Raw genomic sequence first — 12010 nt, forward strand, 5'->3', positions numbered from 1 at the left:
GAGATGCTAATACAGCACCTCCACAATTACGCAGTAAATTTATCAAGGCACGGGACTGTAGTTCTGCTCGTTTGTGGCGGCACTTCCCTTTCGGTGAGCGGTAACCGAGCTCCTCCCCCTGCGCGGAGCGGGGCCGGCGGGAGCGGCGGCGTCGATGGAGCCGGCGCTGGGCCCGGAGTTCGAGGATTCGCTGTTCGCGCCGAGCCGGGAGCGGCGGGAGGGCGGCGGGGACGGGGCCCCGTGCGGCGCCCGGCACTGCGAGCCACGCGTGAGGACTCGGGGCGGCGGGGGGGCGGGCCGGGACGGCTCTGTGTGTGCTCTGCGTGTGCTCCTGTGTGAGCTCTGTGTGAGCTCTGTGTGTGCTCTGTGTGTGCTCTGTGTGTGCTCAGCGTGTGCTCCTGTGTGTGCTCAGCGTGTGCTCCTGTGTGTGCTCTGCGTGTGCTCTGTGTGTGCTCTGCGTGTGCTGTGTGAGCTCTATGTGAGCTCTGTGTGTGCTCTGTGTGTGCTCTGTGTGTGCTCTGTGTGTGCTCTGCGTGTGCTCTGTGTGAGCTCTATGTGAGCTCTGTGTGTGCTCTGTGTGTGCTCTGTGTGAGCTCTGTGTGAGCTCTATGTGAGCTCTGTGTGTGCTCTGTGTGCCCTCCGTGTGCCCGCAGTGGTTCCACAGCGCGGCCCCTGACGGCTCTGTGTGCCCTCCGTGTGCCCGCAGTGGTTCCACAGCGCGGCCCCTGACGGCTCTGTGTGCCCTCCGTGTGCCCGCAGTGGTTCCACAGCGCGGCCCCTGACGGCTCTGTGTGCCCTCCGTGTGCCCGCAGTGGTTCCACAGCGCGGCCCCTGACGGCTCTGTGTGCCCTCCGTGTGCCCGCAGTGGTTCCACAGCGCGGCTGACGCCGGGGAAGGCGCTGACGGGATCACGAGCAGCAAGTTCCGGGCGGACTGGGCGTTCCGGCAGCGGCACTTCGAGGTATTTGCAGGGCGCTCGCAGGGGCCGGGGAAGCTGTGGGGACACAGAGTGGGGCGGTCCTGCAGTCCCCGATGTGCTGCGCCAGGGGGAACGTGCACTATGTGCCGCGGCCTGCGGGTCTGGCGGCCGTGCCGCGGCTAATCCCGCTCCTGGTTCGTGCTGAACGGGCCGGGCCGGGCCGCGGAGCAGATCGGCGTTCTGCCACGATCCATCCGGGAGTCAGCCTGCAGCAGGCTGGGCAGGAACGCGGCGCTGCCCCGGAACTGATCCCCGGCAGGCGGGCGCGTCGCAGCAGCTCCGCCGCGAGCAGAGCGGGTGTCGCTGGGTGTCCGTGGCCGGGGAAGTCGTGGTCGGAGTCAGGCGTGTGGGTGTCTCAGCGCCCGGGGATAATGCCGTGTCCCACGAAGGCTGTCAGATCGCTGGCACCGCGTGGCCGCGGCTCACCTTTCTCAGAGTTCCCCCCGCTGTCGGAGGAGAGCTGCAGTGGCCGCCAGGCTCCTGCCGGTCGCGGAGCCGCCTCTGCATGACTTGTGCCCGGCCCCTGCCGCCTCCGCTCGCTCCGGAGGGCCGGCTGCGCCTTTGCCCGCAGTGGTCCCGGACCTCTCCTCTCTGTGTACCTCCTGAGCCGCATTCCTCCCCAGCGATGCTCTCCTGCCTTCTGCCGTCCTAGTAGCAGGATCTTGTATTTCGTTACCTTGTTTCCTTGTTGAAATCAGCATTCCCGGGCCTTGTTTCACGTGTAGCTTCTTCTTCCAGCCTATGGTTTGCATTACAGGCTCCCTGATTTCAAAGCCCTCCAGCTAACTTTTGACTCTGCTCCTTTTGCCTTCCCCACTGGATTTGTAGATCTTTTTCTACCTCAGTTGGCACTGATCCAGATGTTATTTCAGCACTACTGCAGCCCTGTGTATACCTGACAGATATTTTCTGGTCTCAGCTGAGATGTCCTGATGGGATTCATAAAAGGGTGCTGATAGCAGAGCTGCCTCAGGCTGTGGTCACACGTAGCTGCTAAATGAGACCATTGCTTCCTAACTCTTTTCTGTTGCAGTGATTCATGTTAGAAATGTTTTCAGTTTTATTGCTAACCTAGATCACTGGTGGAACAAGAACCAGAGCTTGATTGCACATAAAATTACTGATTTGGAAGCACTGATCTTAGAAAGTGGGCTGGAAATGTGTAAATAGGGGTAGTAATCTCTTCTCTCATCATCAGCTTTTTACTTCAGGATAGGCCACTAGATAGGAAGTGTCAAGGACAGCAGTGATCTAAGCTGTGCCCATTTTTAGGATATAGATGACTGTAGAATCTGCTTGGGATTCATAATGCCTGAACCTTACCAGGTTATATCCCTTTGTCACATAACAAGGCAAACGGGGTTGTCCTCAACCCTGTGATCCATTTTCACCAGTGGCTGCTGCATGCACTGGGCAGAGGGGAGCTCCCTCTTTTGATTAAGAATGAATGTGAGCTCAGCATCAGGAAAGAAAAATATTTCAGCCATCTCGCTAGGAATTATTTAGGGTATTTAGAAGCTCTTTCTGTTAGAACCATTAAAGTTTGCAAGGAATAATTAAATACTCATTTTGAGAGACGGGAGAATGAGCACTGCTCTTTAGTCTTCTCTCTAAGCACTTACACAAAGGGAGAGAAATCAAGATTCCAGACTTAGCTTCACTGAAGACTTAATTTAATGTATTTAAATGTTAATTGGAGTCCTGGTGAGTGCCCTGAGCATTAAGCTGCAGAAGTATTGCTCATTCTTGCCTTTTTCTGTAACCCAATTAATATTTATTTCAAGTACATTAAAACCAGCCTACAGGAACAATGGAGATTCACCTTCCTTGTGGTATTCTCTGACTTACTGATTATTTGAGGTGAGGTACTTGCATGTTCAAACCTTTCCGTGGAGAATGTAATGGTTTTGAAAGAAGGTCCCGCAGATTTAGGATGAGCACTCAGATCACTGAGCTGGGGGAAAAGATGCCTTATTACCCAGGGCAGTAAATGATCCTTTCTGGATCAAGCGTGGTGGGAGAGAGGTGGACAGATGTGTGGTGAATCCTGCTTGGGCCGCAGCACGAGTTAGAGTTGAGGCTGCTCATCACCATCTAGGCTTGGCTGTGCAGTACTGGGGCCTTGTCTCTTGCTCACACAGGTATTAGCTGAGTCTGGAGAAATGCAAATGTGGACTTCAGGTTCTGAATTCCCTTTGTGACTGTAGTCCGAAAGGAAATGTGCTGTCAGGCTTGCTTTAAAATGCAAATCTCTCCCTGTTTTGTTGGCTTTTCTCCCTGTGACACTCCTAGAAAGCCCTGTGTGAATACTCAGACTGCCTGCTACTCTTACCTGCCAGCAACATTGCAATGAGGCGTGATGTCCAGGAGGGCCAGGCTCGGTGTTTATCTCGCCTGGGAAGGCACAAGGAGGCTCTGGATATTGCAGAAAAAATGGTAAATAGCGCAGTCTTTCTTTTAGGCTTTGAACATGAAAACATTGCCAGTAGTTCTTCTATACGGACCGTTTTCTGGAAAATAATTTTCATGTGTATGATCCTTCAGGATGTTCAGTGCTCAGAGTATTTGGTAAACAGAGGGTAACTGTCACTGCAGATATAATCACTCTTTAGAAACTGGAACACCCTGTACCACAATGAGCTCCCTGTGCAGGGAAACTGGTAGTCCTGGAAGGGACTAAATATCATGCTCTGCCAGGCAGAATTAATGCAATGTAATAGGAATTATAAGAAAGGGAATAAATGAGTGCTTAAATCTTTCCACTATACAAGTGACAGTTCAAAACTCCCTTTTATTTCCATATACTTGCTGCCAAACTGCCACCAAGAAGAGTATCTAGCCACAAATAGAGTTTTTGCCATAAAGGAAAACGTCCATAGGCTCTGAAGTCTGCTAGAATATTATTGATTATTTTTATTTTATATAAAAGGTATTTATGCTGCAAAGAAAGGCAGCTGTAAAACACTCTGAAGGCACATAAACAAATGACAGCATTTAGGACCTTCTTGCCTCAGACTGGGACAAGGCATCTAGAAGGAATGCTGTCAGCTTGATTGTGCAAGATCTGTATCCCATTGTATCATTTTAAATTAAAAGCACCATTTTGTAAAGTTTAAAAATTACCTTGTGACATTTGTATGTCATTATTTAGGGAGACATTTTCATAGGCTCTGAAGGATAATTCTGTTCTACTCCTGGTTTTAATCTATTATCTTTTGTTTCTAGAGAAACAGCGCTACTAACACAGATCACTTAACAACGGTTCTCAACCTGCAGTTTTCCATTTACCAGGGTCTGGAAAATGTAGAAAAAAAGATGATGTGTCTGCAGCAACTGATCTGCTTACATCCTTTCAATCCCTGGTTCTGGAAGTTACTTGCTGAAGCTTATATGAGCCTTCTAAAGAATTTGTCTCCATTGGTCATTCCAGAGGCAAATCTAAATCGGTCTGAAGAGGTTTGTGTAAGTAATAGCAGTTTCAAAACATCAGTTGGCAGAGAGATTAATTTGCAGCTTCACAGATCAGAGGGCCAGAAGGAAGGCCCTTGGTTCAGCCTTGCTGCAGAAACAAAGCGGGAGAATGCAGTGACTTGTCCCAGCAGCCAAGCAGTGAAAGAATTCCTCTGCACTTCAGGAGAACTGGAACGGACGGACAAAGAGAAATGTGCAGACTCCAAGGCCTGGAAGCAGAGCATGTTAAAGAAAGTTGGGATAAAAGCATGTGCCTCATTTATTAGAGCAAGGTAACTTGATGTATTCTTAGAATAATGTTCTCTCAGTCAAGAGCATATTTTTCCCAGTTTTTGTTTTCAGTTTGCATTTTCAATTTAAGTGTTTGTTTCAGAGCTGGCAACACTAACTTAGAAGCACCCTACTGTTGCTTCAGATCTAAAAAGCAAAATCTACTTAGTGTGGTGGCTGTGAAGAGTCTGAGTGGAAAGAGTAAACCAGTGTCACGCACAGCTGAGAAGTAAAGAGTTTTTTAATGAGCTTATAAATCTTTTCAAGTAATTATATACAAAAGAGTCTGTTCTTCAACAAATGCTCCTGCTAGACCATTGCTGTTCCCTCGTCTGGTATTAAAGATGCAGTAGCAGAAGTGCCCAAAGGGAAGGCATAGTCAGTCTTCCTTCTGTGAGTGCCACCTGTCTTATTTGCTTGAAGCCTCATGCTTGAGTGAAAATGTATTTTATAATGATACCCCAATCTGCATAATGGATGAGGCTGGAAAATGAACTCCGTGACAACTGATTGACAGGGCTGCATTAAAATGTTCTTTCCTTTTCTTTTCCCTCTTCCTAAAACTCTTGCATACAGCAAAAATCCCCAAAACATAATCTTTCAAAGAGATAATTAGGAACCGGTTTTGTTAAAATAATCTTGGATGTTTTTTCCCCCTCTTTCCTCTCAGTAATGTATCAGTCATTGAATGTTTTTAAAGGCATCTTACGAATCTCCAGAAATGTTTACAGGGAACACTTTATAACTGCCTGCTGGGGCAAGATTTAAGAAATGAAAAAAGCTCAAACAGTAGCTTTTAACTGTACTCCAGACTAAGAGATGAAGACTTTAATTGCTACTCGGAAGAAGTTAATTGATTTAGTACTGATATTGAATACTGAAGGTACATTTATATTAATAATTTGTGTTGCTTGTTTCAGTGTGTATGGTTCAGAGCTGAGACAGTTATAAATGGTGGCATTTCCTTGCTTGGCTGCACAGTTTCACAGAGTGTTACTGTGGTTTATATTTGCAGATACACTTGTCCAGGATAAGCTTCTTCCCTGCCCAAGGCTTATGCAGGTTGTCTAATATTTTCAGGTCTGTTGGATTTTAAGTGGGATCTAGATGTTGTATACATGTATGTGCAGGATAAATTGCACCTGGAAAAGGGATGTTAGCACTGCTTTTTGTAGAAAATAAGGTTCTCTGTTGATGCATCACAAATAATTGACTCTCATAGTTTTGGGAAAAAAATTGGAATATTTTTTTGTTTAATTTTCATTGGAACTTCATTATTTTTTATATTAAATTTATGCAAATTTTGAAACAAAAATACTTTATAAATTAAAAATACTTTCCATTTTTGCTTGGAACCAACAAAGCATATGTTATTTCAGTGAAATTTTAACTGAGAAATTCACATTTGTAAATTTTGATGTTTATGGTGTTCAAATGAAAGTTTTCATCTCAGAGCTTGAGTCTTTTCCTTAAAACACACACCATTATTATAACACCAGCTTCACTTACCTTCAGTAAATGGGATAAAAAAGTTTGTTGTTTTTCTTTTTTGCATAAAGCTTGAATTAATCACATTTTCAGCAACAACGCTGCTAAGTTCTAATGGTCCCTTGGTTAAATATTGTAGAATGATAGAATTCCAGGTTGGAAAGGACCTCAAGGGTCATCCTTTCTTGGCAAAATCATGATCTAGGCAAGAAGGCCCAGCACCCATTCCAGCTGAATCTTTAAAATGTCCAACCCTCGGAAATCCACAACTTTCTTGAGGAGATTATTCTAATGACTGATCTCATTGTAAAATACTTTCCTCTTGTGTCCAGTTGAAATCTCCCCAGAATTAACATTTTTACCTATTGTCCTTCATCTTTTCCATGTGGTTCCCTGTATAAAGGGAGTCTCCATCTTCTTTGTAGCTGCCCTTTAAATACTGAAACATGGTGAGGAGGTCTTCCCTAAGCCTTCTTTTCTCAAGTCTGGACAAACCCAATTCTCTCAGCCTGTTCCCAAACAGCAGACTTCCCAGGCCTTTGATCACCTTTGTGGCCCTTCTCTAGACCCTAATAAATTCTCTAAAACTGATATTAATCTCTGCAATAATGCCGGTTGTGAATTTCAGTGAGTTCACAGGAGATAGTGCAATATGTCTCTTAAGTTCCTAGAAGTGTAAAATAAGCATAATACTGTCAATCTGACAGTGGATTTGAGACAAATGCATAGATACCTGGATATTTCTTCTGCTGACCTGTTTTGCAGTCCTTGTATGAAGAGGACTCTGGAACTGCCACTATTCTTGCTGGTCAAGCAGTTGGTGACAGGGCCCTGTGTGACATAAACCCCTGTTGTGGGCAGAGTGTGTAACCTTCAGCAGTTCATGGTGGGCATGAGCTCCTGGGGCATTGCCTGGAACATAAAACTCATGAGTGCTTTTAGAAAATAATCCAGGATTGGCCTGGGTGGGGAGGATGTTTGATATTTGTCCAAACCCTCACATTTGTAGCTTTCCAGGTTCCATAGGCAAAAATGTGCTGCTGTCTTGTTAGGCCATAGTAAGGACACGATGACTCACAGGTCCCAGCCTCACTTTTGAATGGTGTGATGAATATATGGGGACAGAAATGTTTGCATAGGGCAACCAGAGCCATTGTCATACTGTTTTTCAAAAATACTTCTCAGTAGTTCTATAGCACAAATATACAATATCAGTGGTAGATTGATACACATGTATTGACTTTTTTGCAGTAGGCAAAAGTCAGGAAGAAAAACTGTTTTAAAGTATTGTGTTAATTAAAGTATTAACCATTATGGTTGTTTTTAGGTCTGCTGACTTACTCTTTTTCCAGCTGTGTCAATTTTTAACTGTCTTTCTCATTCCAGGCTTTTACTTCAGCTTACCCAGTCACAACAGTTGTCCTTTGTTCTAGAGAATAACAGAAAATGTCAAAAAGAAATCGATGACAAAGTGGCTCTTCTTGGTTTCGATGAAAACTCCTTGCTGTTGATGGCCAAAGTAAGAGGATGTTTCATTGTGTGCAGGGTCTCAGTTCTCTGTGTGGACTGGTTGTGCTCAAAGCATGACACTCCCCTGAGCTCATGAAGTGTGCCAGGAAGCACAGGGCATTAGCTGGGCAGGCTGCTGGCAGGGTGTTACCTGGAACTGGCAGAGGTGCCTGTCCAGCCCTGGCCTGCGTCACACAGGTGGATCTCTGATCTGCTGAGATTCTCCTTTCAGGAATGTGCAGTGTTGTTAAGTTTCTCACTGGACTTGTATTTGCAGATGCATCAGCACTATGCATTTCCTGGGATTTACATTTTATCTCAAGAGTTTTAGATGCCCCAAAGTGAATCATTAGTTTGAAATGGAAGTGCAGATTACTTTGATGGCCACAGCAGTATTACACTTGCATAAAAAGTACTATGTATTTCCAGAAAAAGCCAGAGACTTTCTTTTGCATTTTTTTGTTTTGAGCAACGTACCAGTTTTTAAAAAAAATAACAGAAAAAAGCAATATTGCATTTAATCTCTTCACAGAGATTTAATATTTTAGTGCTATTTAAAGAGCTTCTGACTTTTATCGTAAGGATCAAAATAAAGCCAGCTAGATTCTAACTTTGCTGTCAGCATTTCAGCTTTAAGTTAGTGACAGCCAAGCCACTGCTGGGCTGCAGGCAGTCGGAGGGATGGCATCCATGAGAGGGCAGTAGCACACAGGCTACTTCAGGGTCGGGAAAGGCTGGGAAAAGAAACTTCTCTCCTTGCTTCCCTTGCTCGGACATGCCCCAGGAGCAGTTCAGTGTTGATGATGATGCAAGGTGAGCACTGAATGCAGAGCTGGAGTTAAGATTTCTGCTGCTATTCAGAGTGAAACCCCCCTGTGCAAGTGCAGCCTGAAGCTGGAGGGGTTGTGCAGTGCTGAGCTTTGGTCTCAGCTCTCCCTGAACGCCGAATGCCAAGGCAGGCAACTTCATCATGGCTTGGAAACTTCTCCAGGATGGTGTGTGGTTCATGTGACAAGGGCTTTGCCTGTAAAGATTTGTTATTAACGCCATGCTTGATGGCTTTTTTTCTGCAAGTTTTTTCTTGATTCCCTTCTTTCTTACTCTTTTTTTGCAGGCTATGGGGCAGGATCTTATACCAGAAAAACTAAAAGAGGAGTTTCAGGGTGAGGTAAAATGCATAGGCCCTTCAGCACTGTCATCACTGGTAACTGCTTCAGTTATGGAATTTGAAATCAAATGGTTTGGTGATCTCCAAGATGATTTATGTCACTTTGATGGACAATTTTATTCAGACATTTATCTCCCACCTTCACTAACATAGACATTTTTTTGTATTTATTCTTGTATCTCCAAATGATTATGGCATGATACATGCAATAAAGTTCATATTACATTTTTAAAGAATTATTATTTGTATTTCTTTTAAGAGTAGATATAAATCTCCATATTTAAACTCTTAATCTTGCATCCTTTTCTTGGTTTACTGATTTGTTTGTATTTAAAATTATAAGGAACACAGATCAAGATTTCAGTTTTCAGAGGTAGCTTTCCATCATAATCCTCACCAATTTGTGCTTGAAGTGCATGTGATTTTTTTGAGGCCTGCAATGCTGGTGGGATGGAAGCTTCCTTTCTGATGTCTAATTTGGAAGTTTCTTGGTATCAAATTTGATGTTGTTGCATTTATAGCCATGGAATTAGCCATTTTCTTAAGTAATTATTCTAATATTTTTTGATTAACATTATGGTGATTTCCTGTTCAGAGATGGATAGCTAGAAATCTCAAATATATTTATGCTGAGAAATTGTCAAAAACAATAATTCCATATCTTTTAGGAAGGAAATCTAAGTAATAAATATTTAACTTAAAACTAGGAGATACTCTCTTTTGGAAGCCAAGTGTTTGTTGCAGGCATCAAACAAGCTGTAGTCTTGTGTTCAGTGTACTTAGACGAGAAGGAGAAAAACTGACAAGGTTGTTTATATGTACTGAAGAGTGTTTCATCAGATCATATCCTTTGTAAAAGCCTGCAAGGAAGATCTTTGCTGTGAAAACTGGCAGTGTTGTTTCTGCCTCATCCAGCTCCGTCTGTTGTGCTTTCAGTTGTCAGTGACAACACTTTGCTTTGCTTTCTCAAGCACTGGTGCTGTGTGCTTTGGACATCTAGAAGAGGGCAAAGATCCTCCTGTAGTTTCTTTCACTTGAAACAGTTTACATTTCAGACATACATAGTGTGCTCTTCCCCCATCTTCTCTTAAACTGTGAGACTTATTTTTTCTGTATCTTTCTGTAAAAGTGTTCTATTATGGATGTAGTTTAAAACTAGGAGTCTCTTAGACATACTTTGCTGTCCCTTTTCTTCATGTGTTCCTGTGTGTTCTTTCTGGAGTACTAAAGAGTGCCAAAACCTTAAATAATTCACAATGGAATGATGATTCAACATGTGTGAATTGTATCTGCTACTTTTAGATGAATTTTAAAGCTTTAAGTTACTGATTAGGGAACCTATCACAAATCATATAATGGTTTGGATTGGAAGGGACATTAAAGATCACCTAGTTCCAACCCCACTGCCACAGGCAGGAACACCTTCCACCAGACCTCTCTGGTCATCCTGTTCTGGTGTCTCACCATTCTCACAGCAAAGAATTTCTTTCTAATGTCTAAACTAAATCTGCCCTCTAAGTTTGAATCCATTCCCCCTTGCCTTGTGACTACAGACCCTTGTAAAAAGACCCTCTCCAGCTCTCTTGTATCCTCCTTTATGTACTGGAAAGCCCCAATGTGATCTCCCCAGAGCCTTCTCCAGGCTGCAGAGCACCACTTGTCTCTGCCTTTCCTCACAGGAGAGGTGCTCCATCACTCTGAACATCTTTGTGGCCTCCTCTGGACTCACTTCATCAGGGCCATGTCCTTCCTGTGCTGGGGACCCTAGAGCTGGGTGCAGTGCTGCAGGTGGGGTCTCACCAGAGCAGAGCAGAGAGGCAGAATCCCCTCCCTCACCCTGCTGCCCACAGGGCTTTAGATGCAGCCCAGGACAGGTTTGGCTTTCTGGACTGCAGGTGCCCATGGCTGGGTCATGCCCAGCCTCTCATCCAGCAACACCCCCAGGTCTCAGCACAGCTGCTCTTGGTGTGTTCCTCCCCCAGCCTGGATGGGTATGGGGGTTGTCCCGACCCAGGTGCAGCATCTTGCACTTGGTCTTGTTAAACCTCATGAGATTCTTGAGCTTGTCCAGGGCCCTCTGGATGGCATCCCATCGTCCAGGTGTGTCAACTGCACCACTCAGCTTGGTGTCATCTGCAAACTTGCTGAGGGTGCACTCAATCCCTTCATCTGCGTGACTGATGAAGAGATTGAACCCTTGGTGTGGTTTAGCCCTCAGCTAAGTTGACTGAAACTTCTCCAGAAAAATGGAATATTGCCTTCAGCCATGTCAAATTACTTTTGATAGTTTGGTGAGTTAGTGCGATTGAACCACATCCTGGGCAGCTGGTTACGAAAGGCGATGACTTGGCAGGTATCCTTGGGTGAGCACTGGTGCACTCATCATGTGCCACAGGAGATTTGGTTTAGTCATGCGTGAGCTTTGCTGGGCGGAAACTTTTGTGTGCATTTGTGCAGCGCTGTAGTCAGGTGGCCATGAAGCCCACTTGAAGGGCTGGGGATGCTTTCAAGACAAAGAGGTGTCGTAATTCTTCAGAAGAGACTGTCCACAATGTGTTGTAAATTAATTACAATGCTGGCATCAACAGGAGAATCTTACACAAAAGACAGCAAACGTGGAAAGCTTAATGCTAAATATGTCAGGAAAAAGATGAAACATGGACATCTCCCACTTTCTTCTTAAACTGCAGGTCATGAATAGCCACATAAAAAGGCTGTAATTTGTTTTGTCTCAGCTGTTAGGACATCAGAACACAGCTTTTATGGGACCAGGTCTGTATAGACACTTAATGGAAACTCACCAAATTATTTGGCTTCACAAATAGCATTGGAAGTGTTTTAGCAGCAAATTAAATACTTGCCAAATGTTGTTATTTTGTGACTGAGATGTCCGAAACACACAGCAGCTAGCCAAGGTGATTAGGAAACTTTTTGTTGTCTGTCCAAATTGTTTGACTTGACATTGTCTCTTAAGCTGGGAACACAAAGGTTAACTCCCCACTGGTTCCAGGAGTTAACGACCAGTGTTAGCTCTTAAGAGCAGGCAGTATTTTCTAAAACAATAATAAAGCAAAGATGTTGATTTTAACTACTGCAAAGAAAAGAAGATGAATGCTGTTCTGAAT

At 44.6% G+C, this 12010-nt stretch overlaps 1 protein-coding gene across 1 annotated transcript; it reads left to right on the forward strand.

The window, feature by feature from the left end:
• Nucleotides 1-117: 117 nt before the first annotated feature.
• On the forward strand, nucleotides 118-9121 carry C1H8orf76 (chromosome 1 C8orf76 homolog). Its single transcript, XM_068181742.1, has 6 exons — nucleotides 118-268; nucleotides 866-961; nucleotides 3272-3415; nucleotides 4205-4722; nucleotides 7595-7727; nucleotides 8832-9121. Exons 1-6 carry the CDS (start codon nucleotides 155-157, stop codon nucleotides 9036-9038), a joined length of 1212 nt encoding a protein of 403 aa, XP_068037843.1. The 5' UTR covers nucleotides 118-154; the 3' UTR covers nucleotides 9039-9121.
• The last annotated feature ends 2889 nt before the right edge of the window (nucleotides 9122-12010 follow it).

Source organism: Anomalospiza imberbis, chromosome 1 (genome assembly GCF_031753505.1).
Source record: "Anomalospiza imberbis isolate Cuckoo-Finch-1a 21T00152 chromosome 1, ASM3175350v1, whole genome shotgun sequence".
Lineage (NCBI taxonomy): Eukaryota > Metazoa > Chordata > Aves > Passeriformes > Viduidae > Anomalospiza > Anomalospiza imberbis.